The 27,561-nt window shown below is 35.4% G+C and overlaps 1 protein-coding gene across 1 annotated transcript in view; it reads right to left on the bottom strand.

Moving 5' to 3' along the window:
* Positions 1-27,561, bottom strand: part of LOC147065135 (uncharacterized) — a 30,396-nt gene continuing 2,835 nt past the window's right edge. Inside the window, exons 3-12 of the mRNA XM_085956655.1 lie at positions 22,348-22,511; positions 21,219-21,386; positions 20,013-20,172; positions 18,903-19,009; positions 12,366-12,717; positions 9,226-9,326; positions 3,814-3,913; positions 2,670-2,791; positions 1,711-1,830; positions 1-1,095 (exon numbers count right to left, since the gene is read on the bottom strand). Of these exons, the coding sequence (XP_085812781.1) occupies positions 934-1,095; positions 1,711-1,830; positions 2,670-2,791; positions 3,814-3,913; positions 9,226-9,326; positions 12,366-12,717; positions 18,903-19,009; positions 20,013-20,172; positions 21,219-21,386; positions 22,348-22,511 (1,556 nt within the window). The 3' untranslated portion in view covers positions 1-933. The remainder of the gene's footprint in view (positions 1,096-1,710; positions 1,831-2,669; positions 2,792-3,813; positions 3,914-9,225; positions 9,327-12,365; positions 12,718-18,902; positions 19,010-20,012; positions 20,173-21,218; positions 21,387-22,347; positions 22,512-27,561) is intronic.

The following is a 27,561-nucleotide window of genomic DNA, read 5'->3' as shown; positions in this document are numbered from 1 at the left end:
CAATTTCAATTTATTTATTTTTACATATTGTGGACATTACAAATTATAAGTTTAAGACGTTCACAACATGACATAAAAAAGAGATAGATAATATCGTCTCTGTTCTGGCAGAACACACTAACTGGAGAATACTAGTTTTGAGTAATTTGACTTTGAAGTTGTTAAAATGTTTGAAATAATGGTCTGTCATGTGAGTTTATTAAGTAATCGTAAAAAGGATGACTTTAAAATAAAGACTGTTTATTTATTAAGAAGGTTTCCAGACGGTAAAGTTTGAAATAAGGAACATTTTGGTACTAACTCAATATGTAATTTTTTCGAATTAGTGTTTTCTGCCAGAACAGTGACGATATGTTATTAAACAAATATGTACATACAAAAATATTAATTATATAGGTACATGGAAATACACCGGATGAGTTAAGCAGACCACACATCTCGCTCTAAAAGTTAGCACAGCCAAGAGAGATGCTGTTAAAATATAGCACGTATTTTAACAATTACAACTAACTTATTGTAATAATTATAATACTTCAACACAAAAATATGAATAACTACCCTCGATATCAGTCTTGTGTATAGAATAGATGTGCTGAGGTCGTTCCAAATTGTATAACTTCTAATATTATTTTTACTCGATAAAATTTTTCGAACACACTACAATAAAATACTCAAGGATAATTTATATTTTATATAGTGTTAAACTATCTATGTAGCTATATCACAATACATATTTTCGACCTCTATTTTAATATATACCTACCGTATTTATCGCCAATGTAGGTAATAATTTGAAATCTACTTTTACCTCGCTAAATAACAATTGATATTAAAGTAATTCCAAATTTTTAACAGGTTTTATAGATGATAACCTATTATACTTAAGATTTTTTACCATCTCACATACGATACGTAAATAATAAAGTAAATAATTCATATCTTCTCGAGTGGCGGACAGAGGCAATGCCTGATGTCTCGGGGCATGAACATGTCGCACTGCTCGGCCGCCGTCTCCCTGATGTACTTGAGGAACTCTTCGACTATCTCATCATCGACGACTGGCCCGATACCCGGTATACCAGGAACCACAATCATCTGAAAAAATTACAGATCTCGGATAAACAGTGCGACTTTTAATGTTTATTATTCCATTTTTCCCTTGAGCAACAATTGAAGAGGGTGCACGAACAACGCTGTACGGCACATGCTGTTTATCGTTGTTCTCGTATAAAAAATTTATTCACAAGAATAACGCTACAAGGCACATGCTGTTCATCATTATTCTCCTACAGGAATTTAGGAACTAAGTAATTTAATTTGATTACTTTTATACTTAATAAATTATTGTATAATTGTGTTTCCTGTATGAATAAATATATCTTTGAAATAAAATACAATAACTAAATATCTTAATAATAATTTTATTTACGTTTTATTCATTCCTCAACATTTTGCAAATGTGCCATTCATCGTTGTTCATGTACACTCTTCAATTATTGACTCCAAATGGAAGTAGAAGACACTTTAGCTAATTTCGTTTTCACAGTTTTTTTACATTTAGATGTAATAAATAGAGCTTGAAATATTTTTCTCGATGGATAAAACAGAAATGGTTCAAGTATGACTCCACAAAAGCATTACGATGTACACATACATGGAATAGAAATTATCTCTGTGACATTTTGATTTATTTTTTATTTGAAAATTTACCTCGGGATGTCTCTCTTCGACAACCTCTTGCATAGTTTTTATGACTCCCATTTTGTCAGCCACATTATCGAAGAGTCCTTTGAATATTGGATTGACGACACCCTTAGCATTAGGATCCACCTAGTAAAAATATACATACTAAATTATAGATAGATATATTTATAGAAATATCAAAATAATATAATTAATAATTATTGAAAAGGGGGTATATACTAGATATGAATTGAGACTGAGCAACTGGAGGAAATTCATAAAACGTGGCTTGGCCAAGGGACTATATTTCCACTAACAAGAAAACGTATTGTCCCCGTTGTATGTGAAAAATCACTTTTTTAATTCACATTTGTTTCTGAAAGAAGTTGATATAGTTGCGAAGGCCTTTAATATGCCTTCCTAACATGGTAATTTACCTGTAGCCATCACCAATGCGCTTAGGTTTGATGTCTCTTCAGTAGGCTTTGCCAGGATTATGTTTTATACATAATATACCAACATTTTATATATTTCGATTTAATTTTCAAACTCGATGACATACCTCAAAACCAATATTATATTATATTAAATTTTATGAATTTATGGCTACGCTGCATAAACGTCGGCCTATAGCGTTGTGGGTGCCAGGATTGAATCCTGGATCTGGCAAGTACACATATTGTTTTTCAATTTGTGTATGAGTCAGAGTATGAATGGACCTAATAGGTTCAGTAAGTGGCTGACATCCATTTCTCGTAAAAACAAAAATCTATCAATACAAACCTCCACTCTGTGGAGGCCCATATGATCCTATTAGGATCAGATATGGTCAAAAAAAAAAAAAAATCGCAAAATATAATCTACATACATAATGTTAAAATCAGTATAACAATAATTTTTAATTCATTCTAAAACACATGGATGTCGTATTCCAATTTCAATCATAATGAAGTAACAGATTAAATTATGAAAAAGTAAAAACTCACCGGAATCTTTGGAAAGCCAATTGAAAAAATATTGTTCTGCTCATTCTTCTCGGTCAAGTCTTTTTCAGCCGCTATGAATTCTTTGCTGACTGACCGCGACATCCGGCGACTGGTCAACGAATCTGCAATAAAACCAATCAAAATTAAGTCATTCACTAATAATATTTTTAGACCTCAACATCTGGAATAATACTTCTAATAAACAGTTATTTATTTCAAATTGGTTTATGGTATTAAAATTTTCGGACATAAATACTGGACAGCACCACATTTGGAAAAGAAGGTACAATCTTGAGCTCTATGGTTTACGGTCTGTATGCAGATTGCGCCAATAATACACTCGAATTATGAGATAGCACTGCCTATGTCTTTTGTAGCATAATACCCCGTTTAAACATGCATGGATTTACTGCTGACAGTATATATTATTATCACGGCCATAACAAAAAAATGAACATGTAAACATGTAGGTATTGTCCTGCAAGTTACAAGATTGCATGCATGTATCAATAAAGTTCAAAAGTTTCTGAATTTTCACTCAATGGCTTGCATAGCAGTGTGCATGCACAGTAGAATGATAGTGGCAAATCTGCTGGAAGAAATACAAACTACTCCGCACAGAATATTTTGACGTCTACCAATTATCTACGAACTTGCCCGAACCTGTCTGAATCTGTTAAACAGCACCATACAATGACAACATCGCTTACGCTTGAAGAATGAGATTTTAGAGACAGTCAGCACTTTTACGTGTAAGCAGATGTAATCGCGATAGTTTAAAATAGACACTATTCGTGCAAGTAAATCCATGCACGTATACAGGCGCTATAAGATCGATAATGAACTTCAAAGAGACCGATATCGATCAAACTAATAGGAAGTAGAAGAGATTCATTGGTAAAATGGAGCTACGACTGCCGTGTACTGAGAGTAGGTACTGATCTGAAAAACGGTCACTATGGATATGAACAGACGGAGAATTATTGGAGAAAACCAAACTCACCATGGCTTGTCACCCGCCTTATGATGATTATAAACAGAAACTTCATATAGGTAAACTTATAACTTGTGAATGATAAATTTAATGAAAGACACTTCTTATTTAGATGCAATAATCCTTAAAAATATATGATAATGCACGTACCAACATCGTTCGTCATCATTTTGGTTTTCTCCACGAGATCTTCCAGAGAGTCCATCGTGGCTTCCAAGTCTTTGACTTTCTCATCTTTGTTTCTCTGCAGCTACGCAAAAAAAAATATTTGACATAACTCAATGGCCTAAACCTAAACCAAACTTTAAAATCTATTAAATTACACATATTGTCATGTTATAGTGAATTTACATGTAGGCAGTAACACCAACATTTCAAAATGCAGTTAAAATAAGTAATAATTCTCAAAACAAATTCCTGCACATCTCGACCGAAAATCGTAAAAACAACAGATCCAGTCGAGTGTCAAAAATATGCCAAACATAATATCTCTTATTGTGCTGTCAATTCATGGTGGAACTGCATTGTATTATTGATTAATTTAATAAAACGCAATATTTTTTAGCAGTTATTCCACTTTTAATAAATAAATCTGGATCGGTTTCATCTAATGTATTGGTAGATTTGTGTCGCCTTTTGAATTTGTTTTGGTAAATACCTGTTTTATAAATATTATTCAGTTGAAAATATCCCTCTGAGGCGGACGAAACCGATCCAGATTTATTTATTAAAAGTGGAATAACTGCTAAAAAATATTGCGTTTTATTAAATTAATCAATAATACAATGCAATGCAAATTAATTAATAATCCCAAACATAATTAAGGCCTATGGGTTCATTCGTAAGAATCAAATTTGACGTAAGAGCCACAACAAAATAGCAATACGCGGAGCGCGCATAAAAAAACAAACAGCGTCTCTGGGAGTAGATACGAAATCAGAGGTTTTAAAAGTGTTGAATTAATAATATTTTTTTTCCTAACAAATTTTATAAACATTTTTGTGGTAGGTAGAATAAATTATAAGAATAAAAATAGTAGACCTCCAAATAAGAACCTCATATTATTGATATGCTGAATTTGTGAAGTGACACCTTTTCTTGAACCTATCATATTGTGGGTTCAAATTCAAATATTTTTCAAAAAAAAATCTAATACTTATGTATGTTTCTGAGGTGTTTCAAATTGGTATATTATTTATATATATCGGTGTGTATGAATACAAAAGTTATTCATTTTTTCATGAGCTCACATTACAAATTATAAGTTTAAAACATTCACAAGATGCATAAAAGATTTCTGTTATTATTGCGTTTTTATTGAATTATAAAAACATGACTCATAAAAGAAAGCAATTCAATGAATATTTACAACTTTTTACAATTTTTTTTAAATTTATTACGCAACAATCAAGATTTAAGAAACCATTATTATAATAACGTGTATTTGACGGCAGTACGTTTTGGTCACCGCGGAGGATTTCGGAACATTAGTGTGTATAGAAAATTAATAATTGGTTCTTTAATTAGTGTACAGGCTTAACGGTATGTAATGTATTAGAATAACTATTATAAATTATTATTTTTTATTATTTTTTATTTTTTTTTCTTTTCTATTGATAGCATCTAATATAATTATGATATTGAGGGTTTCTTATATCCATCGACCGTGTTAGTCTAGGATCAATGAGTTCAGGCAATATACAATTCATATAAATCTTGTCAGTTGTGATGTAAAGAGTAATATTGTTTTTATTATTCAATGAACTAGGTTCTTACCTCAATATATTTTTTACTTGTGTTAAATAATTACTAATAAATGCCTAAGGTGATTCCATTCAATTCAACTCGGCATTAAATATATTAAATTCTAATGGATTTAAGTTTTGTACTATTTCATTTGAGTCGTTTTATGCGATCCTGGTTTCGCCTTTCGACATCGTCAGGCACTATGCGCACTCATCAAATACACACTGACAACGAAAGCAGCTAATTCTCACTTAACAATAAATTAATACAATAAAGTAAGGTAAAAACTTTAACACCTACCTATTAAGTCAAAGTGCACAATGAAAAATTTAACAAACAATTAATTATGAATAGTTGAATTGTGGCAGTATGAAAAAAAAAGATTTTACCACAAACCATCTGAAAAATACATACATCATAAAACATATACGTGATTTTCTGCCCCAAAACACTTATTTTATTATTATTTTGACGATTAGGAAAATTATGACACATGTTTCAGTGGCCATTACTATGACAGCATTCGAAAACGTATTTTACTTTAAATTTTCTACAAATTTACTATTTGTGACATAAACCACTTAAGATCGATAATAAATAGACCTTGAAAAATAATATTATTTTGTTTCTATTGATAATGCCAATAAACATACTCCTGGATACGTCCCTTTGAAAATAACAAAACATGGCGACCCAGGTACATAAAAACTGTATTAAGTACATGCAAAGTTTTTCAAATCGTTTAAAGCCCAACCAAGTAGGTATTTATCAAAATAATTAAAGTCCACCTATATTTTATCTAAACTGCTCAAGTCCAAAATATTTTTTTTTATAAATGTTGCACCGAACGAATACCTTTAGGACTTCTTTGTAGACACCGTGGTTATAAGATTCAATTATCTTACAATATCTCACATGCTGCAACCATTTGTATTACAAGATAATAAATAATATAATATAACTACATTTTTCTCAGTTTGACATTCACTGGTATTTTATGATGTTTGATTTGTCAACACAAATTATAACACCTGGTCTACGTCATGTGGTCTTGCCAATTTGATTGTTACTGCAATGCGAGTAAAGGTCATTTTTCTATGAGTTAAAATACTGTTCGCGACGGATAAAAATTTGGAAAAAAAGACGTCCTCACCCGTTGAAATTTAGAAGCCTACTAAGGTTAGAAATGAGAAATTAGAAAAACTATATGGATTAATCGATCAAATGGTCTCTTTTTGTTAATTTTGCAAAATAATTATATATCTAAATTGTCTGAAAATAGGATAAATACATGAAAACGTACGACGTGTTTTGGTAATATAGCGTCACTAATTGTACCGAATTTATAGGGTTTTATTTATTTTTTCATTGTTAATTATTATTTATAGTATTACGGAAATGTTATATTATAATAAAAAAATATTTTTATTGTGCAGTATATATTATTTTGTGAGAAAAAATCATTCAAAATTGGCTGATGTATACTCAAACTAAAATGGCTTTAAAATCTTTATTTTTCTGAAATTAAAAAAAGTACGTGAGTTAATCAATGAAATGTATTGTTTTACCCATTTCTTTCATACAATATATACCTGCAAAACTATTATTAAGTTCAAAAATTCACTGTGGCGTGACAGTCGTTTTGGCCAATTTCGAAAACAGGACCGACTATTTGTCATTTATTTTAAAAAGTAAAGCGAATCAGAAAATTTTAATGACACAAAAAGTGTTATTTGAATATTATTTATTAGATTTTAAATAAATAAAGTGTTTATTATGTGTCAATTCGTGTTAAACGTCCTTGCCATTTCCACGATTCTGAGAAGACAGGAAAAAACGGGTCCAATGGCCTTAAGAGGACGCTCTACAGAATCGGCCTTGAGAATTGAAAATATGATTTTTTTACATGTGGTCCATAATAACTGGTCTACTAGTTAATATAAAAAGGTTGCCGCCAATGTTTGTCTCAATAAACTCCCTACAAGTGAAGCTTGTGAAGTGAAGCTATGGGGTGACCAAAAAATAGTACTTTCTAATAAAATTTATTTTCTAATAAATTTACTAATAACATTTAATGTTACTAAATTCAATATGTTTATCAGTTCTTTGGTGGGAAGTATTGCAACTGATATGATGGATATGATAAATTTTTTGATTATGTGTTGGCCACGATATAAACTTAATAATATATTAATAACTTTTTAACCTGAAATTGTCCGACAACTAAACATACGAAGGATGTTGACATACATATCAACCTACATTTTTATTTCATGTGCTATCCAAAAAACATTACTAATGAATAGTGCTTATTTGTAATGTTTAGGACCTACATATTAAAAATAATAGGTATTGTTTAATTCTAATGCATATTTTTTAAAACGTAGAATTTACTGTCTGCCTATAAAAAGAAAGTGACTTTTTATTGCCTGCGCAACTTCACTTTTATACTAGTGAAACAAGTGGTAGGTAAAGCCAATGGGCGAAATTATATATTATATTAAGAGTGCCTAAAAATGATTATTAACATACAGTCACTAGACACATTATTTTTTTATTAATCCATCCGACTGGCGGGCATATAAAAAATGACTATAAAAAATGACTGTCGCTAGAAAAAGTGTCTGACAGGGCTGCCGACGCAATTAATTATATTGTACTTTTTAAATTTAATTTATAATATATTTTATTTAAGTTTTGTGCATCTAATGCCGGGTCCACACTGGCGCAAAACAATGTCGCGCGACAACCTCGATAAATTTTACGACAATTATCATAATGGCTTAAAAAATTTTACGATAATTATCATACTTATCGTAAAATTTAACGAGGTTGCCGGCAACATGTTGCCAATTTGGACCCGGCATAATATCCACTGTGGTTCACGTAGTGGCATGTACCTGTTTTTCTGGGGTCAACTAATTCAAAAAGTAAACACCCATAATAGAATTTTTCCAGTTTTGGTTGCATTATATTCCAACTCATTTCCGATATTATTAATGGAAATTTCTCGGTGTACATAGTAAACAAACCTACGAATAAAAAAAGACAGTAAGGAACACAGTGATTCATCGCAGTAAAAACTGGCAACCAAAATGGATTATATAATATATTCCATCGTATTATTTTCTCGAAATCATAAAGATACTATAATAGTATTTGAGTATCAACCTATGTTCAATTTGAATTGAGTTATAATAATAATATACCCGTAGATATATCAATAGTATGTTTGCCACGATATCCACCCAAGTTATCAGTATGTACTTGCACAGGTTTGATTAAAAACTATGATGAAATTAACATTTTACAAATATTATATTATTTTGACAGCCCTGTTTTCTGATCAGCGGACACGTGCAGGTGGTGTTTATCAAATAATAATGTAAGATTGTCCACAATAATAATAATGTAGAAGGTCGACAATAGTAATAATACTAATAATAATGTTTTTTTTTTTTAATAAAATCTCCGATGATTAGTGATTTTTGCCAAAAGATCGATTTAAATTAACGTGCGTACGACGCCGAGGTCGATTTCATACTAAATTATATTTGAATACGGAGCTCTTCAGCCGCCCCTTAAGGCCGGCATGTTGCCAAGAAAATTGGCTGATAGCGGAAGACAGGCTACGCACCTTTACCCTGCCATGCGGCACTCAGCTGTCACTGAAAAGTCTAAAATAATAGAGAAGGAGTCCCCAAGCTCCTTCCTAGGATCTTGTGAAAGGGTGTAAGAAGTGACTAAGCCGAACATTCCCGAACAAGCACTTAATTGGCATTAACAACAATAAAACCGACATAAAACTTTATTCACCTGTTCAATAACGGCTTCCATTTCTTTGACTGTTATATCAGGCCTCGGAATGGGCACTCCATTCTCGTCACACAGCTGTGGAAATGGTGATGGTATTTCTCCTGAAACAATGAGCCAATAAAACAAATGTCCATTACTTTGATTTGGTTATAGTTTTTGTTCTGTTTCATTATAGAAACAAATAAAGAATTAAATTGTATGAATATTAGTAAATAGCCATATGTAATTGGTAATTGGTAATTGTACATATGCTTACATACTGTAGTCTAAAAGTCGGAAGAGATCCACATTTAGCTACATACTTTTTCCGACGCACACGTGGTGTAAATGAAAACTCTGCCACTTTCAGTAGTTTTTACCTGTGTATTTGTTCTTTAAAGGTGCAGAACTAACCTGCCATTTATAATGTCAATTGAGTAAAAAACTGCGTTCAACCATATCACTTTGTATATTGATACATTCCACCTGTGTGAGGTGAGTTTAGGATGACGTCATTTTATAGATTCTTAAAATATGGTCTACTCAGCTCATTCGGTGCACTTCCATGTACCTACTTTATAATTTTTGTATTTAATCTTTTTATACTATTTTTCTAATACATAGGTACTGTTTATATGTCATTTGATTTGTCAAATTCATTAAGTACCTATATTATTATATACATAAATAAATTTGAATTTGAATCACTAGGTTAGTTGCGATTTAAAGTACATACACAGATGAGCCGGGTGCTGACGAGAATTTTAGGCATTTTTTCATTTGTGTGAATATATTAATAACATGAATATGTATAGGTTATATATATTACATTATTTGCTTGTATTTTACAACCGGTTTGGAATTGGAAGTAACCGATTGTTAAAAATACAGAAATGGAGAAATTTTTATACTAAAAAGCCTCAACTAATTGAACTATTCCTGTATAACGTCTCCTGCTCATCAGCTCAAGGAAAAACGCCACTGCCCCTGGTGGAACGAAGGCCGTAAACCGGTCTTGGGAATAAGTCAGGATACGTATGAAAATGATGATTTAGATTAAGTTTATTGTTTTTTACGTTTACACTGTGCATACTAATGATAAAAATTATCAGGATGGATTTAAACGGCCCGAAAATGGTGTGATATTCTAATACTTAGTAATGAATCTAATTATATGTTGATGGATTGACTTGATGACAGAAAGTGATTACAGTCTGAAGTTGGTAACATCCCAGTGATACTACTGTTTTACTTATTATGTTGATATTATGATTTTAGTGTTGACGTCTGGCAGTTCAAATCCATGACTTTGTACATATTGACAACATTAAAATTTCCAAAAAATACAGTATGGTATTATGGTTTTTGAACATCACCTAAAATAATGAATGTGGAAAGCAAAATCACAACAAAACAAAATCCATACACACTCCTCACCTTCCTGCTCCCGTATAGACATGGCGCTGAGGGAATCAATTTTGACGCCCTCTTCCGAAAACACCCGCAGGGTCACGACTCGCTCCGTCTTCCGCGGAGTGGCACCTCCATCTGAGAAGAACACTCGATACGTGGAACAACCAAACGGTGGAAGAATGGTAAGACAATACAAGTGACAAACACTCTTGTGATAAACAGTGAACGAGTAAATTCAAAACATTCAAAAATATACAAGCATAATGGAGAATATTGTGACCTTAATATTGCATCAATAAATTACTATTTTACTTCAAAAGCATTATGCACCATAATTGTGTGGTGAAACTGAATTCTATATAGTATGCATTATAAAAATAGTTTGTTTATGAAATGTTGGGTCAATCATCTTCTTCTACATAAATGGTATGTTAAGGCCATACCTCAGTTGAGACACGGTCTAAAAAGATCGTCGCTAGGCGATGCGCGGATTGCGGGTCGCGGGTGCAAATGAGGCATGTCAAACCAAATATAATTTGTCTTATAAATCCAACATGTGTCCATTTAATGTTTTGTTTATTGTTTTATCAGTAACAATAATAATATATTCATTGACATGTTTTCTTTTTAAAGTAAATGGGTAACATTTTAAGTCATCTTTACACGATTTAAGAATTATTACGGCCGTCGCCATCACGAAGCAAAATGACGTGTTTCCAGCTCTACATTCTTTCTCCGAATGTGAGCGAATGCAAAATTTCGTCGCGCCTATGGTTGAAAATTATTTGCCCTTTCACTGATGAATCACCTTAAGGCTATCCGCTCACCCAGAAAATAAAATCTGACAAACTCGTTGGTGATGGAACAGTGACTGATGCTCCGCACGTGGTGCTACTGAAACCTAATGCCGGGTCCACACTGACAACATGTCGCCGGCAACCTCGTTAAATTTTACGATAATTATCATACTTATCGTAAAATTTAACGAGGTTGCCGGTGACATGTTGCCAATGTGGACCCGGTATAATAATCTCATAACCTCAAACTATCAAACCCATTGTCTTTCCTACTTAATTCTAAGCTTTTTCCGTAATATCTTTATGGGAATATTCTGGCAGCCTGTAATTGTACAGGCAGGAGTATTTCTCAACATCTGCCACATATTTTAAATTAAAAATCGGTTCGCCCATCTTTAACTTTTGACATCTTAACTTGTTATTGCTTGTTTAGTTCAGTTCAGTGCTACCAATTTTGGTTAGAAAATATAATTTTTCATTGAATCTACTGATATTGGTACCACTGTTTTATGGGTGACTGGAAATTGTGAGACCGAGAGACTAGCATGTCGCGTCTCTTCGGTTTTGGTCTCAGCCGTTTTGAAAGCCGCCATTGAAATACATTAGCTAGATACTGGAGTTTCAGTCTTGTCTTTTTTGAGTATTCACATGAGCGGATGGCCTAAGAGTAAGGCTATGGTGAAACTCAGTTTATCAAGAGAACTTTTTGTATAGTACTTAAATATCGAATGAATAATACAAAAAAATAATTCTCTTGAAAGATAGACACATCTCCATGAACATTAACTAACTATTTAATCTACATCTTTATAGAAGAAGGTTTTCTCCAACGTCTTTGATCGGTACAGTCAGCAAAACTTGTCATTGTTTTAATAGAAAATATCTGTGCCAGTGAATACACCATGAAAAAATCAAAACAGTTCAATAATTCGACATTAAAAATTAACTCACCACCCGGATCATCTTCAGCAGCATCCACAGTCTCTCCTGTCTTCTCCTCACTCTCATCAGGTTCATTTTCTTTATCATCATCTTTATCATTATCCTCCCCACTTCCTTCATCTTCATTTTCAACAACCTCGATTATTGCTTCTTCACTGTCTGTTATTTTTTCAACTGCTGTTATCTCAGGCAAAGAAACCTTTTCTGATTCTTTTGCAAAAGTTTCTTCCTCTTCCTTTCCAGTAATTTCTTCTTCTCCTTTATCATCTTCAGCCAAAGGAGTTTTTGGTGAAACTTCTGGGGACGGTTCCGAAGATACGGGTGGAAGTTGTACGTCATCTATTTTAACTTCAATTTCGTCCTGAAAATATTTACATAACTGTGAAATTAAACGAATTCTGACAACTCCGACATCTTATCTGAATGCTACTAAGCCAGCTACAAAGTAATTGGATACTTGAGCGGTATATTTGCGCATTTTCTTTGCTAAAGTATAGTGTCTTTTGACTAGACAAGCAACATGAAAACGTTTGAACTTATATCTGGTCAAACATGCTGACGCAGGTATAACTAAACATGTCGATACCCAATTTCAAAAAGAAAACAACTCAAAATTTCAACGTATTAAGTTAATAATGCACTTTGGTGTAGAAAGTTCTTCTCTTTATAATTCGGCAAAAACAAGAGTCAAAAATTTCTTCAATATATCATAATATCGAATAACCCTTTCTGACATTAATCATTAATTCAATTATATACTGAAATGTCTGAGTTAATTCCTTTTTATATTGTGAAATGTCATTGTGCATTGCTGAATTCCACTAAACTAAATTTAAAAAAACATACCTACATTTTCCTCAAAATCAATGCTTTATAATTAAAATTTCTGCAAAAACTTCAAGCACCAGTTTTTTGACTTGTTTCCTTATTTAAATATGGTATCGATGTGTAACAGTAAATAGAAACCTACCACCAGTTGCATTTTTTCAATGACATGGTTAAAACAGAAACTGGCACTATTCAAGTATAATAAAATTGTACTGTGTGGCGATAGTTGTCATATCTACTACTGCAAATATAATGCGCAAGTATACAGCTCAGGTATGCAGTTAAATTTTTATCCGACTTGTCTGCTGATCTGTTTGTTAATATTAATACATAATATGTAATAATACATTCAGATACTTCTATCAAAGTGTTTTAAAAAAAGTAATAACTAAAAAAAATTGTGTAGATAATCACATTTTACAATGTTTTTATTAGCTCGTATTCTTATTTGTCCGGTGGTTATTAATCCAGTACAAATCTTGCAATCGATTTTTGACTAACTTCCCGACTAGCTAGACATTTGAAACTTTTATGCCAGCGCTCCATTGGCGAGCCAAAAGTCCGAGGACAATAAATCGTCTGATTTGTCTATGCCCTGCTACTGATCAACGAACGAATAAAAAAGTCGAGCTGTCAAAAGTCAAAAGTTGCGATTATCGTAATGTCTTCCGATAATCCTATAATTTTGTGTTATTTATATGTAGACTTGCATAAAATAATACAGCAGTGAAAACAACACACGTTTTACGTTTTATTTTATGAATTTCATAAATACAAATAAAAAATAATTGGTAAATCTCTCATTTTCTAATGTGTACATTAACAAATTAATCAATGAAAATGTTTAAAACAATTACAGTTTTTTTTGCGGTCCGAATAATTGCGTATTAATGTTAAAACGAATTTGCATAGCGATCGACGGACGAAGTCTGGCAACTCGGAGGGTAAAATATCAAACATGTTTGAAATCCAACGAGCCTGGTCTGCGGATTAAAAAGTCCGCAGACCTGGGGTGCTCCACGCGAAAAAAAAGTCCGAAGACTGTAAATCGTCTGACTTGCGTGCCAATGGAGCGCCGGCATTAGAATATTTATCAGAACACGATGCCAATGCATTTAATACTTTTAGCCATCTTTAAGTAGAATTGAATTCATTTTCAGTTAATTCTGTTTTGTATGAAAAGTTATTTCGACACCATTATTGGTTGCTAGGGGTCTGGGGTCCTAGCAACTAAATTATTAATATATACATGCGTTACTATGGAAATCAATATGAATGTCAAAATGACATTTCGGTATTATTTCTATCAAGTACAAATTTTTTTGATCGTTTAAGCTAGTCAAGTCAAGTTTATATGATTTAACAGAAAATTTAAAAACGTTGTATATAAAAAGTTCTTTTTATCTTGTAATCATTTGTACTTATAATAAGAAATCTTGAGTTATTACTATTTTGAAATAAACATCTAATAAGGTTAAAAATCATTTTTAGTTGTTAGCGCATAAAACGTTAACTGTAACAATATGACACATGATAAAATTGAAAAGTAGCATTGTCTTGATATCTTTGTTTTGTGCTAATAGTGTTTAACACATCTCACCAGTTTACTAGACACATGCTACACGCCACCACTCTAATACTTGAAGTGTACCATCTGTTGTCATAATGATTTTTGCCAGGTATGGCGTGTCATTTAAACATATTTACCAAAAACCAGCATTACAGAATCTCTCCCGAGAAGGGCTCAATTATCGACACATGAATTTAACTAACCCAAAAATTGCTAAAAATAATAAATTATTACTAAGTTGTAAAAATAAAAATAAATAATAAAAAGGCAACTAACACAGAATCTACCGCACATCCTCATGGAGCATGTTGATGAAAAGGCTATGGGAAAAAAACAAAAACATTAAAAACAAAACAAAATAAATTGAACAAAACAAAAATTAGGTACAGGTAGGTCTTGATTAGGGAATCCAATCCCGAGCCAAAATTCTGATCCCGAGATTTCGGGATTACAATTTGACAAATCCCGGGACTGGTCCCGGGATTGGCATTTTTTTTCCATTGTTAATATAAAAATTTTATATTTACAAATAACATTGATAAAATCGGTCAAAAATAAATCTAGTATAATTTATACTATTGAAGACATTTATTGTTAATATTGTATACGTTCAATCTTGGAAATACACAAGTTTAATGGAGTAAATAATATTGTAATATAAATAATAATGTGAATTTAATATGAGATTGCTGTTTCTGATAGTAAAGACATAATGAATGGATTAGCGAGATTTAAAATAGTAAAGCAAATAATCATGGCGTACGTATGGCCTTTCCGCATCATAAATCTCATTAGTCCGCCAAATATTAAACTGCCGTAAAACGTATGATATCATGGTAGAATTACTTTGTTAAAAGTGCGAAGCATTGTTTTTTTCCAATCTTTCTCATTTTTAATAATTCATGTGAAAAAATAAAATGAATCGGCAACCTACACATGGGTATAAATCAAACTTCATTCAAACTCAGTTTATTTCTAATGTAGTTATTTTTTATTAAAAGTATTTTTTCCGTTTTATTTTCGCTTTTATTTTATTTTCTATAAAAATTGATAAAAAAATCAATCCCGAAATCCCGGGATTATGTTTATCAATCCCGGGATTCATAGGTATCGAAAATAGCTCGGGATCCCTAGTCTTGATATATTTAAAGAAATAAAACACTTTATTAATAAACCTCACAAAATAAACGCAAAAAAAAATATTCATTTTGTTCCACGTTGCAAGAAGAATCTACAGATTACCCTGCTTGGCAGGTCTGTACTTGCTATGTAAAATTTGATGATAACAACTGTCAAATGATTTGATTGAATGTGCGTGATTAAAGTCATTAAGATGATTCCTGGCACATGTCAAAACAAGTGCTGGACAAAAAAATATTATTTAAAAAAGAAGATTGCGACATAACAAATTTGTACTCGTCGGGATTGCAATGATCGAAGGTTACCTGTATATAAAGATAGGTATATTTTATTTTATGTAACTCCGTTCAATCTAAATACAATCATTGATTATAATATTTAATAGGCAATACTTGCATTACTAATGAAAAATAATATAAATAATTAAATTTATCTAATTTGTCATACTTTAAATTAATGACGTAAGTAGAATTAATAATTTATTTATTTTTTCCGAACATGTCCGATCCTGATAAGATGATATGGGCCTCCACAGAGTGGAGGTTTGTATTAACAGATTTTGTTTATACAAGAAATGCATGTCAGCCACTTGCTCAACCTATTAGGTCCAATTAATGCGAGAGAAAAATATATATAAATTATTTTTTTGAGAATAATAGCGCCTGTACATGTGCATGGATTTACTAGCACCAATAGAATGTATTTTAAACTATCGCGATAATAACTGTTTACACGTAAAAGTGCTGACTGTCTCTCCAATCTCATTCTTCAAGAGTAAGCAAGACGCGATGTTGTCATTTTACGGTACCATTTGACAGGTCGTAAAAATCGGTTAACCTCAAAATGAGTCTCCGTGGTGGAACAGAACCCGAAAACCGGAAACACCGTTATTTTTTCCGGAATGATTACCGAAACCGGAACCAAAAAAAATATCAGTTTTTCGGTTCGGTACATGTTCAAACATACGTATTAACATGATCTTACTCCTAACTTCAGTTGTCGTTCAGTTGTGGTGTCAAATCTCGACATAATTCTCATAATTCATAATATAATATTATTTTTTAAATTTATGGCTACGGCCGTGTGGTGCAGCATATTGTTTTCGGCGCCGGGCTATTTATTATACAATATAGCATAAAATGTTCTTAATTATGGTAGAAAATAAATTTTGAATACAAATACATACTAAACCATTTAAAAATTAATCACTCAGAGCTGAACCGATAACCGAAAACTGGGAAATCCGTTATTTTTTTCGGAACAAAAACCGGACATATTTTTTTTAACTTGAACCGGAACAAAACCGAAATGAAAAAAAAAAAACAGTTCAAAGCCCTGATAATATAATATACCACTATGTGCCAAATTTAAATGGAAAAAAATTATTAATGTATTATAAAAGAATTATGTAGGTAACTAAAAATAACATGAAAGTAGAGTATAATGTACTGCTATCGGATGATGCTGTCAAGGACATAAGGCGTGAGACGAGCGTCGGCTGGGTACGAGACGGGAGGAAGGAGATGTTTCCGGATATCTTGCCATAATTGATAGGTATCATGTCGTCAAGGATCGAATTCATTCCAAGGCACTCGGTGTTGGATATTTTCATTGAGGTTCTTCTACGAGCTTGCCACGACTGGATGGAGTAAAGAGGATAAGGTGAAAAAGGATTCATATAATTAATAATAAAACATATCATTGTAACCATCGAGTCATTACACATGTGATAGAATATCTTAATCGAACAATCGTCATCCTGCAGATGCTCTGGTCAGTGAAACAGTTAGCTTGACCAAATCATGTGGTGATTACAGAATATGGCCTCACTGAGCGTCTGATTTTGTCAATTAACTTGTTCTTCCTGAACAGAGTGTATCATATGAGGCGTCTAATGACAAAAATTGACACAATGGTCAAAATCTAACAAAAATACATACATATTCAAAGTGCAATTTCACACAATACGTTTCTAAAACGTGCCAAAATCATACAAAAAAAAAGAAAAAATAACGATTTATAGAAACCGATTATTTAAAGTGATATAAATAAATGTTTATACAGTGTGCAATTTTATTTTTCATACAAAGGGGTCCTCATTATCTGAGACCCCACAGTAACGAATTTGCAGAAGAATGCAAAGCTAAAAATCTAAGCGTGTCTCAATTAAACCCATTTACTAAGTAATTTTGGTCCCCGTTTTAAGCGCACTCGCTTTTAAGGTATTTTTTCGGTACCAATTACCCTCGGAAAGCGAGGACCCCCTGTAATATTTATTGCAAAAAGGGGTTTATTGGCTAATTTGAAAATAAAATATGACAGAAAAAAGAAACTATCATTAAAACCAAAAATTTACACTTGACACACAAAAACGTAAGTTACAACTAACATTCAATTGTAGATTTATCGTTTTTGTAATTACATAGATGTGTCATATTATCCCGTATTTTACCGTGATGTATATGATTTCTCAATGTATCAGTTAACGTAGCAAGGAAAAAAGTAGGTACCATTTTGAAATTCGCCCCTTGCATTGCAATGTCTCTTACTCATCACGGTATATGCATTGTCCCTTAAGGCTATACCTCACTTAAGGCACGGTCTAAAACGATCGTGGCTAGGCGATGCGCGGGTGCAAATGACGCATGTCAAACGAAATATAATTTGTCATATAAATCCAATATGTGTCCATTTAATGTTCTGTTTATCGTTCTATCAGTAACAATAATAATATATTCATTGACATGTTTTCTTTTTAAAGTAAATGGGTAACGTTTTTAATCATCTTTATACGATTTAAAATTAATACGCCCGTCGCCATCACGAAACAAATTGACGTGTTTCCGGCTCGACGTTCTCTCTCCGAATGGCAGCGAGTCCAAAATTTCTTCGCGCCTATAGTTGAAAATTATTTGCGATTTCACTGATGTACCACCTTAAGTCCCTTATCAGTCAGTATAAACCTTATATTTTCAAAACAATGAAGAAAATTAGTTAAAAGCGCTCACCATAGTCTTCAGCAATCCTTTATTGTCTACGTCATCAGTACCAGGGGTGGGTGTTTTGACAGCAGTGACTGCCGGATCATCGATGATTACTGGTTTTGAAACTTTATCTGAAATTCAATAAGTAAATAAAACTATCATAACTTGTTTGATTGACAATTTGTTTTCTTCTATATAATTATATCTAATATCTCAATTTTGATGGGTCAATGCAACACGCTCATCCACATCATACTTTTATTTTGTAAAAATACTGCACATCCAGATAGGGTATTTGAAAAAATATAATCTCATTTCAACGCATAAAATGTCCGTTTCGCTGTTGATTTTCAATCGATTCGAAACTTTAAAACTAATATACAATATCCGTCCAATATCCGATCGATCTATGTTATAAACGTACCACATTACTGCGATGTTCAATAGTTTAGGCACGAAACAAGACATAATGAGAGGGGCACGTCAAACGAAAGAAAGTGATGCATACATATATACATACATCACCATGTTCGAATCTAAGGGGTCATGTTGGTCTCCATAGAGTGAAAGTTGTATTAACATATTTTTGTTTTTACGAGGAATGGATGTTAGCGACTTGCTCAACCTATTAGGTCCATACTCTGGGTCCAAACATACATCCAGAAAACATGTGAATTTTCCAGACCTGGGATTCGAACCCGGCACATATGACATTATAAACCGATACTTTTTTTTTTTTTTAAATAACCATGCCGTTGCTTTTTCGTACAAGGTGGGTGGGAGGATTATTTACATTGTGTGCAGTTAATTAAGTTCCTCCATTTATATCTTTAACTTTCTTTATGGCCTTACGCCTCAGCTGATACGACAGCCGACATTAGCAACCATAAACAATAATCACATCAACCATGCCAACTTCCTGCGCACTGGGAGATATCGCATCTTTGCATATTTATGATTAAATGCGGTCCTTTTAAAATAGGAATTGTTGTGTTTTGTAGCCGTGTTTGTAAATATACAATAATGATAAATGTAATTTGTATTATAAAACTACCTCTAGTGTGTTCCCGACTATACTTATACAAAGATTATTATAAATTACAATCGAGCATTATAAATACAGCGACTTAATACCTTCTCGAACTCCGTCGATATACTTGAAGGTCTTCGAGGCATCAATGGCAGCTAAAAAGGTGTAAAGATCAACAAATAGGTCAGCGGAGATGGCGCTACTTCCCCCTTCCGGCTCGTCACTGAACAGCTCGCATAGCATGATCATCGTCTGGGTGAGACTCTGAAAAATGGCAAAGGTACAAAATCAAAGAGGTTCAAAAAACCTTCTTCTATAGAGATGAAGCCTAAATGTATGAAATTGTAAAAGATGCGCAGTGGTGAATGGACTTGAGCCACAAAACTCTTTTGACTACATTTTTTGTACATTTCAACATTCAGTGGTCAAGAGATATAATACACATAACTTCTAAGATACCATTTTTTTAGTTATTTGTTCAAAATAATAAAAAGGTAACACCACAAAGTATATTCTATATTCAAAATTTCACCGTTATATCTTTAAAAACAAAAAAGTTCAATAAATAAATGTTACTTTGTTTTGTCACATAAAATCTTTGCAAGCCTGTTTCTCAGCATTATGATTTTGTGGACTGACTCCCTTGACACCTACTGCGACGATATATAGTTAGTGGTAATTATTTTTAGTTATTTTAGTAGAACATATTGTTAACTAAGTTGTGTTTGAATTTGGTAGCCGTACTGAGAAGCAACACAATGGTATAACGTTTCATAATTAAGTTGATAATATTAAAATCGAGGTTCTACTGTGCGCAAGAAACACGGCTTCATTTTGTCGAAAAATAGGCGCTCTCCATTTATATCATTACTCTGAGACATGAACATATTTTGTCACCTTGTCATTTAAAAAAAAAAAAATGATATGTCTGTATGTATAGCTACATCTCGAAAGCCTCAACTCTCCACGACATCTCCATTGCATAGTCTGTGATTGTAAGAACATAACAGTGAACCATATGCAGTCTCAGATATAAGTTAAGGATTGCGGTTACATGTAAATTGAACGAATTACATTTTACTGTAGCACAGTTCGCAGTGAGCTTTCTTATCGGAAAGAGATGACCGTATACTATATGGTCATCTCTATAGCACCGAGATGAAAAAATTACACGTTGTTCGTGGAGCATGGCAGACAATAATTCTCCAATTTTGATCCTAACCTAACCATCTGATCATTATCGCAGTGACAAGTTTAATCTATAATATTACATCTCTAGTTAGTTGAAAGCAAAATGATTGATTGAATACCTTGCACAAAAATCCTGCAGCAACAGCAACAAATTTATACAGCGCAAACTGAGCATCTTTGTAGACTCCCGCAGTGCACAGAATCTGCTTCAGCTCATTGTCCTTGAGGCATATTCCGTGCCATCTCTTCTGCAGCACCACTCGTTCGATCTCATTGTCGCCAGAAAACTAAAAGCATTACATATATCATTTTAATATTGTTGGGGTAAAATACAATAAAAACTTAAAGCTTTTGAAATGTGGGTATACAGACACCCGCTCCATATCAGCAGGAAGGACAAAGTTACCAACATTGAAATGATGTCAAAGATGAAAAAAGTCAAATCTAGAATGTTAGCAACGTGATTTGGCATCCTGAGTAGTATAAACTTCTGCGTCTTATGATTCAAGACAAGATTTCCAAGAATGTTCTGGAGAATGAATTTAAGAGACTGGTTTAAGCGCAAAACTCCGTTCCTATTCAGTGCAGCGATAGACAGGGAAAAAATGCCCAAAACCATAGCCGATGTCCGATAATGGATATGGCATAGGAAAAACGGTAAAATAATGATTTAAAATAGGCATTTATTTCGGCAGTATATTAAAATTTCATTCATCATAATATATTATTTAAATTAAAGGTTGTTTTTATCATTGAGAGCGTAAAACAAAATTTTAAGATCGCCAAGGGCAACATAATATATTTGTAACCAATTAAAAAACTGACATTTATACTGTACCTGCATGAAAAAAATTCACAAAAGTACACATAAGACATGACTTTGTATCACATTTACAGTATTTACAGGAAATCTATAATTTTTTATAACAAATGGCTTTTTCCTTGACCTTTTTGGTATGTGTACCTACACTGATGAATGTGGGCATTGCCGGTCCCTGAATTAAATAAAAGTAAATTATCATTCTCATTTGATCATTGCTTTGGAACTGGGATGGGATTCGAAACCACGATCAATAGCTTTTGAGGTATATGCTCTGTCCTGCTCAGGTAGTGACTCCAGCATGAAAATATATTATTATTGGAGATATCAGTACAAAATATAAGAACAAAGGGAGTGAAAACATGGTAAGGCACTCATCTGGCCATGTCTGGACAAAAAAAATGATTATCATAAGATTAGATAGGCACCTGCTTGATGATGAGTCTCAGATAACCAGCCGTCAAACCACCGTCAGTCCTGACGAGTGGATACTCTAGCCTGAGTTTCATCGGAGGTATTTTCCCTTCGGCCATCGCTCTGAAGTAGGCTGCGGACCATGTCAGCAAATCGTACGGTTGTGTTTTGATTGCCGCTGAAATATTAAGATAAAAAAAGTACATAGAGAAAAATTGGAGAAAAGACTCCGACGAAGAAAAGTCTGTTGTTCGTGGACTTACTGCATACTGCATGGACAGTGTTTATCAAATATAGATCAAGCAACCTTTTTGTTAAACTAAGATACAATAGAAGCTATTATCTATGACTTTGGAAAGGTTGGTATGACTTCAGTGGGGTATGCCTTGATGCCAGATCAGGTGTGCTTCCATTTGAAATGCTGAGTATGTCGACTATCCATGATAGCTCTGCCAACAAATCCTACCTCTAACCTCTCCGTGGGGGTCCCTAGGCAATGCAGCATGCTGTAGCAGATAGAGGAGGGTGCAAGGCGAATCACCAGCGCCTAAAAACTGGTACATTCTGGCTACGGGAAGGAAAACCCCTACAGAAAACCAGGGCATGTTCACGGGCCCTAAGGTGGCAGCCCCACCAGTGAACTCGGGTGCTGTGGGATGATCACCTGCACACCCTAAAACAACAGATTAATCCAAGCACAGGGAAGCCTCGGACCCCCGTTTCCATCTTGACGACCTCGCCTGAATTCGGTAAACGATTTTATTTTGGAACCTACAATATCCGTACTCTAAATGTCCCTGGAAAGGCCGAGCATCTAACAGAAATACTTTCTCAATACAAGTTAGATGTTCTCGGGATCAGTGAGTGTCGACTCACTGGCATTGGCGAGAAGTTTATTCGTGGGTTTCGTCTATTGTACTCCGGACACGCCACATTGCGACGTAGTGGAGTCGGATTGCTGATGTCCAAGGAAGCTTGCAAGTGCCTCACCAGCTGGGAACCTATCTCCGAACGTCTACTCCGCGCTACTTTCAAGACCAAGTCGGGCTCCATCACTTTTCTGCAGTGCTATGCTCCCACAGAGGCTGCTAGCGATGCAGATAAGGATACATTCTACGAAAGTTTGGCGGAAGCCGCTGGAAATATCCCCAGCTGTGATCATGCAGTTATCCTTGGTGATCTTAATGCCAAAGTAGGATCTGACCCCTCGCGTGGACCCTTTGTGCTGGGAAAACATGGCCTTGGCCAAATGAACGATAATGGTTCCCGTCTGGTAGATTTTGCCTCAATGAATGGTCTTGTGATTGGTGGTAGTCTTTTCCCTCATAAGACCATCCACAAATATACATGGACATCGCCAGACGGTAATACAAGAAACCAGATCGACCACATTTTGGTCAAAGCGAAATACCGGCATTAACTGCTAGACGTGCGGACATATAGAGGTGCAGACATCCACAGTGACCACGAACTCTTGGTCGGGAAATCCCGTATAGACCTCAAACGAGTCCCAAAACCCAAAAGGACGGTCAGACTCGATGTGGAAAAACTGAAAAGTACCCGTGTGCGTGCAACCTATGAGCTGGAGCTGCAGAAGCGCTTATATGATGCTAGAACTCTCACGTCTTCCATCGACTCGGATCCCTTGGAAGGAAAATGGATATTATTCCGGGATGCTATAATGAGCTCCGCAACTACTGCATTAGGAGAGCGGCATACGCACAGGCCGGACTGGATGTCACCTCATACATGGGAGATGATTGAGAAGAGGAAGCTCCTGAAAGAATTGCGAGACAATGGTACATACGACCCACAGCGCAGCGCGGAATACCAGACAATGGACCGCGTGGTAAAGCGTTCTGCCCGCCGCGATAAGCGCCGACGCCTGGATGACCTCATTCGGGATGCGGAATCTGCTGCCTGCAAGAATAATCCAAGTGCTCTCTTCCGCATCACCAGAGCAATTTGCGGTAAAAAACGTCCAGTGGTCACTGCATTACGCAACTCTGACGGAGTGACAGTCACCGAACCTGCAAAGGTCCAGGAGCTATGGCGCCAACATTTCAGTGATGTCCTGAATCGCCCACCTCCATTGCATCCCTTCGATATTCCGTCGGAGATCACCGCCCTCAGAATCACTACTGCATCGGGATTCTGCGAAGATCCTCCGACAACTGCTGAAGTTAAAGAGGCTGTCAAAAGATTGAAGCGCAGGAAAGCTCCTGGAGATGATGGCATCCATGCAGAATTTCTGCTCTGCGGACTGAGCGCTGTATTGCCGTCCTTGTGTGACCTTCTGCACGAGGTGTGGGAAAGGGAGCAGTGCCCTAAAGCCTGGAGGGATGGTACCGTTGTTACTCTGCACAAAAAGGGTAACCCACAAGACTGTAATAATTACAGAGGAATCACTCTCCTCAGCGTTCCCGGGAAGGTGTTGGCGCAGATTCTCCTGTACAGGATTAGAAGTCCCATGCTGGACGTTTTGCGTGCGCAGCAGAGTGGATTTGTCCCGGGGAAGTCCTGCTCAGAGCATATTTCAACTCTCCGAAGCCTTCTGCAACAGTACCAAGAGATGAATATACCTGTCGCCTGCTGCTTCGTGGACTATGAAAAGGCATTTGACAGTCCTCATCGTGAATCTCTGTGGCAAATTCTGCTAGGATATGGTGTCCCACGGAAACTGGTCGCCGTGATAAGTGCTCTCTACACCAATACAGAGTGTCGCGTGAGAGCAGCCGGAACATCCTCTGACCTCTTTGAAATCACGTCAGGAGTCAAGCAAGGATGTGTACTTGCGCCGCCCTTTCTTTTTATCATCATGATGGATTTCATAATGCGTAAGACGGTTTGCCCCGACAGTGGGATACGCCTACATCATGATGACACAAGCGATCTATGCGAAGAAAGACTGTGCGACTTGGAGTATGCAGACGACGCAGTCGTGTTTGACTCGACGATCGAGAGGTTGGAGGTGACCGTGAACAGGCTAGCCGCGAACTCGATGCGTGTGGGTCTTCATCTGAATGCCGCTAAGACCAAATCCATGTGCAGTGCTGCTTGCATCGACGCCGACACTCCTCTGCGGGTTTCTGGTCTGCCCGTCGAGCTGGTGTCCAGATTCAAGTACTTGGGTGCCACGGTTGCCGATGATGGTGGTATTTCTAGTGAGCTTGGAATCCGCATGGGTGTGGCGGGCTCTGCGTTCAACCAACTTGGAGTCGCATGGAGGTCAAGGCTGTATTCTGTGAGGACCAAATGTCGTTTGTTTAACGCGTGCGTGCTACCTGTGCTCCTGTATGGCTGTGAGACATGGCATCTTACTAAGCTTCAAGAGTCTCGGCTTTTGAGCTTTGAGAATCGATGTCTCCGCAGAATCTTAGGGGTACATTGGTACGACCACGTTACAAATATCCGAGTTCGTGAGCAGACACAACAGCCTTCGGTGATTGAAGTTATCACGAAGAGACGATTCACGTGGCTGGGACATGTATTCCGGATGCCGCCAAAAAGTGCAGCACTTCGTACCCTTGTGGCACAGCCTCAAGGGTTCCGTCGCCGTGGCCGGCCCTCCCTCACCCTGCAGCGATGCTACAAAAGCGACCTACGTGCTGCAGGTCTGACATGGCAGGAGGCACAGGAGTTAGCGATGGACCGAGGGAAGTGGCACCAACTTGTACTTGCCCTATGCCCCAATGTTGGGACGTGACAGGGTGAAAGAAGAAGAAGAAGAATTAAATATGAAGCTGTCAAAAATCAATATCTGAGCCTTTTTTAGCATTGTAGACATTGTCAACGAGTGACAGATTCCACACACGTATTATATTGATTAAAAGTTCGTGTAATAATATAAGTAAGTACACACTGTAACCCTGTTATTGAAGATGGGTGGATTAATGTTAGAGTGTAGTTTCTTACGAGGGCTCACCCCCACTCTGTTAGGCATGAGGGGGACTGGGACAACTGGACGCCAAGACAATTGGACGTAGCACTGTCGAATGAAATAAATATACGTTCGTTACGATTTTATACAGAAAATAGACGGAGAATTTATATAAGAAAATAATAGTGATAATAAGATATAATAAAAGAACTATCTTTTCGTTGGTTGTGCACAATTAAATCATTATTTACGTGTGCATATTTAAATTCTCACCATGTATTAAATAATACTATTAAACATATTATATTTCAAAAGTGCCTACCTATAACTCAGGAACGTATATTTATTTTCGAATTTCAGTCGATTGCGTGGCGCTCAGTTGTCCCGGCCAGTAGTCTTCAGAATAGCATTTTCTGGTAGTGCGCAATGGTTTACCTTCTATACCCAGCATTGGAGCATAGGGCAAGCACAAGTTCACGCCACTTCCCTCGGTTCAACGCCAACTCTTGCGCCTCCCACCATGTCAGACCTGCAGCACGTAGGTCGCTTTTGTAGCACCGCTGCAGGGTGAAGGAAGGCCGGCCATGGCAACGGAACCCTTGAGGCTGTGCCATAAGGGTACGCAGTGTCACACTCTTTGGCGGCATCAGGAACACTTGTCCTAGCCATGCAAAGGTCGTAAAGCGTCTCTCCATGATTACCTTAATCACCGAAGGCTGCCGTGTCAATAAGCTAAGATAATATCTTTGTGTAAAATGACTGAAATGTTGAACTTCTCCGAAGGTAAATTAAATATGTCTTTGTTTATTTATTATATTTCTTAAAAAGAGTTTTTAAACAGTTCAAATGATTTAATATCAATAAAGAAAAATAAATGTCACGGTTTACGACTTTACGCTCTGAGCAAACAATGCTTCAGCCAAATAAATAACCGAAATGTGAAATTGTTAAAAATTAACTCGCCAGCATTGTTATAAAACAGAAACTGGCGTTTTTATTTCTAGAGTCCTAATTTCGTGCGCCAATCTAAAAGTGTGTAAAAAATTATACACAAAACGTCATTACAGGAACATTCGACCACGGTTTAAGTAGTATATAATGACCTCATTGTAATCCTGTGCAAACTGAAAATCTGTTTGGATCGTAATCGCTTTGCACACGAACGGAGTATTGTTCATAGTTCGCAAAGTGAGTGATACACGTATGAATAACAATGAAAAGTTGAGCGATGTCTTCAAAGATGCAGGCGGTGCGTAGCACTTGCATGGTATTAGAGGAGCCGCCACTGGTCCCGGCGCCAATTCGTCCTAGACCCGGTATGAGGTATGGTGAAAAGAAATATTATATC

Source organism: Rhyacophila brunnea, unplaced genomic scaffold, assembly GCF_057557595.1.
Source record: "Rhyacophila brunnea isolate RB1 unplaced genomic scaffold, BYU_Rbru_1.0 scaffold_6, whole genome shotgun sequence".
In the NCBI taxonomy this organism is placed as follows: Eukaryota; Metazoa; Arthropoda; class Insecta; order Trichoptera; family Rhyacophilidae; genus Rhyacophila; species Rhyacophila brunnea.
The sequence above is the reverse complement of the archived record's forward strand: the minus strand, read 5'-3'. Positions and strand labels throughout refer to the sequence as shown.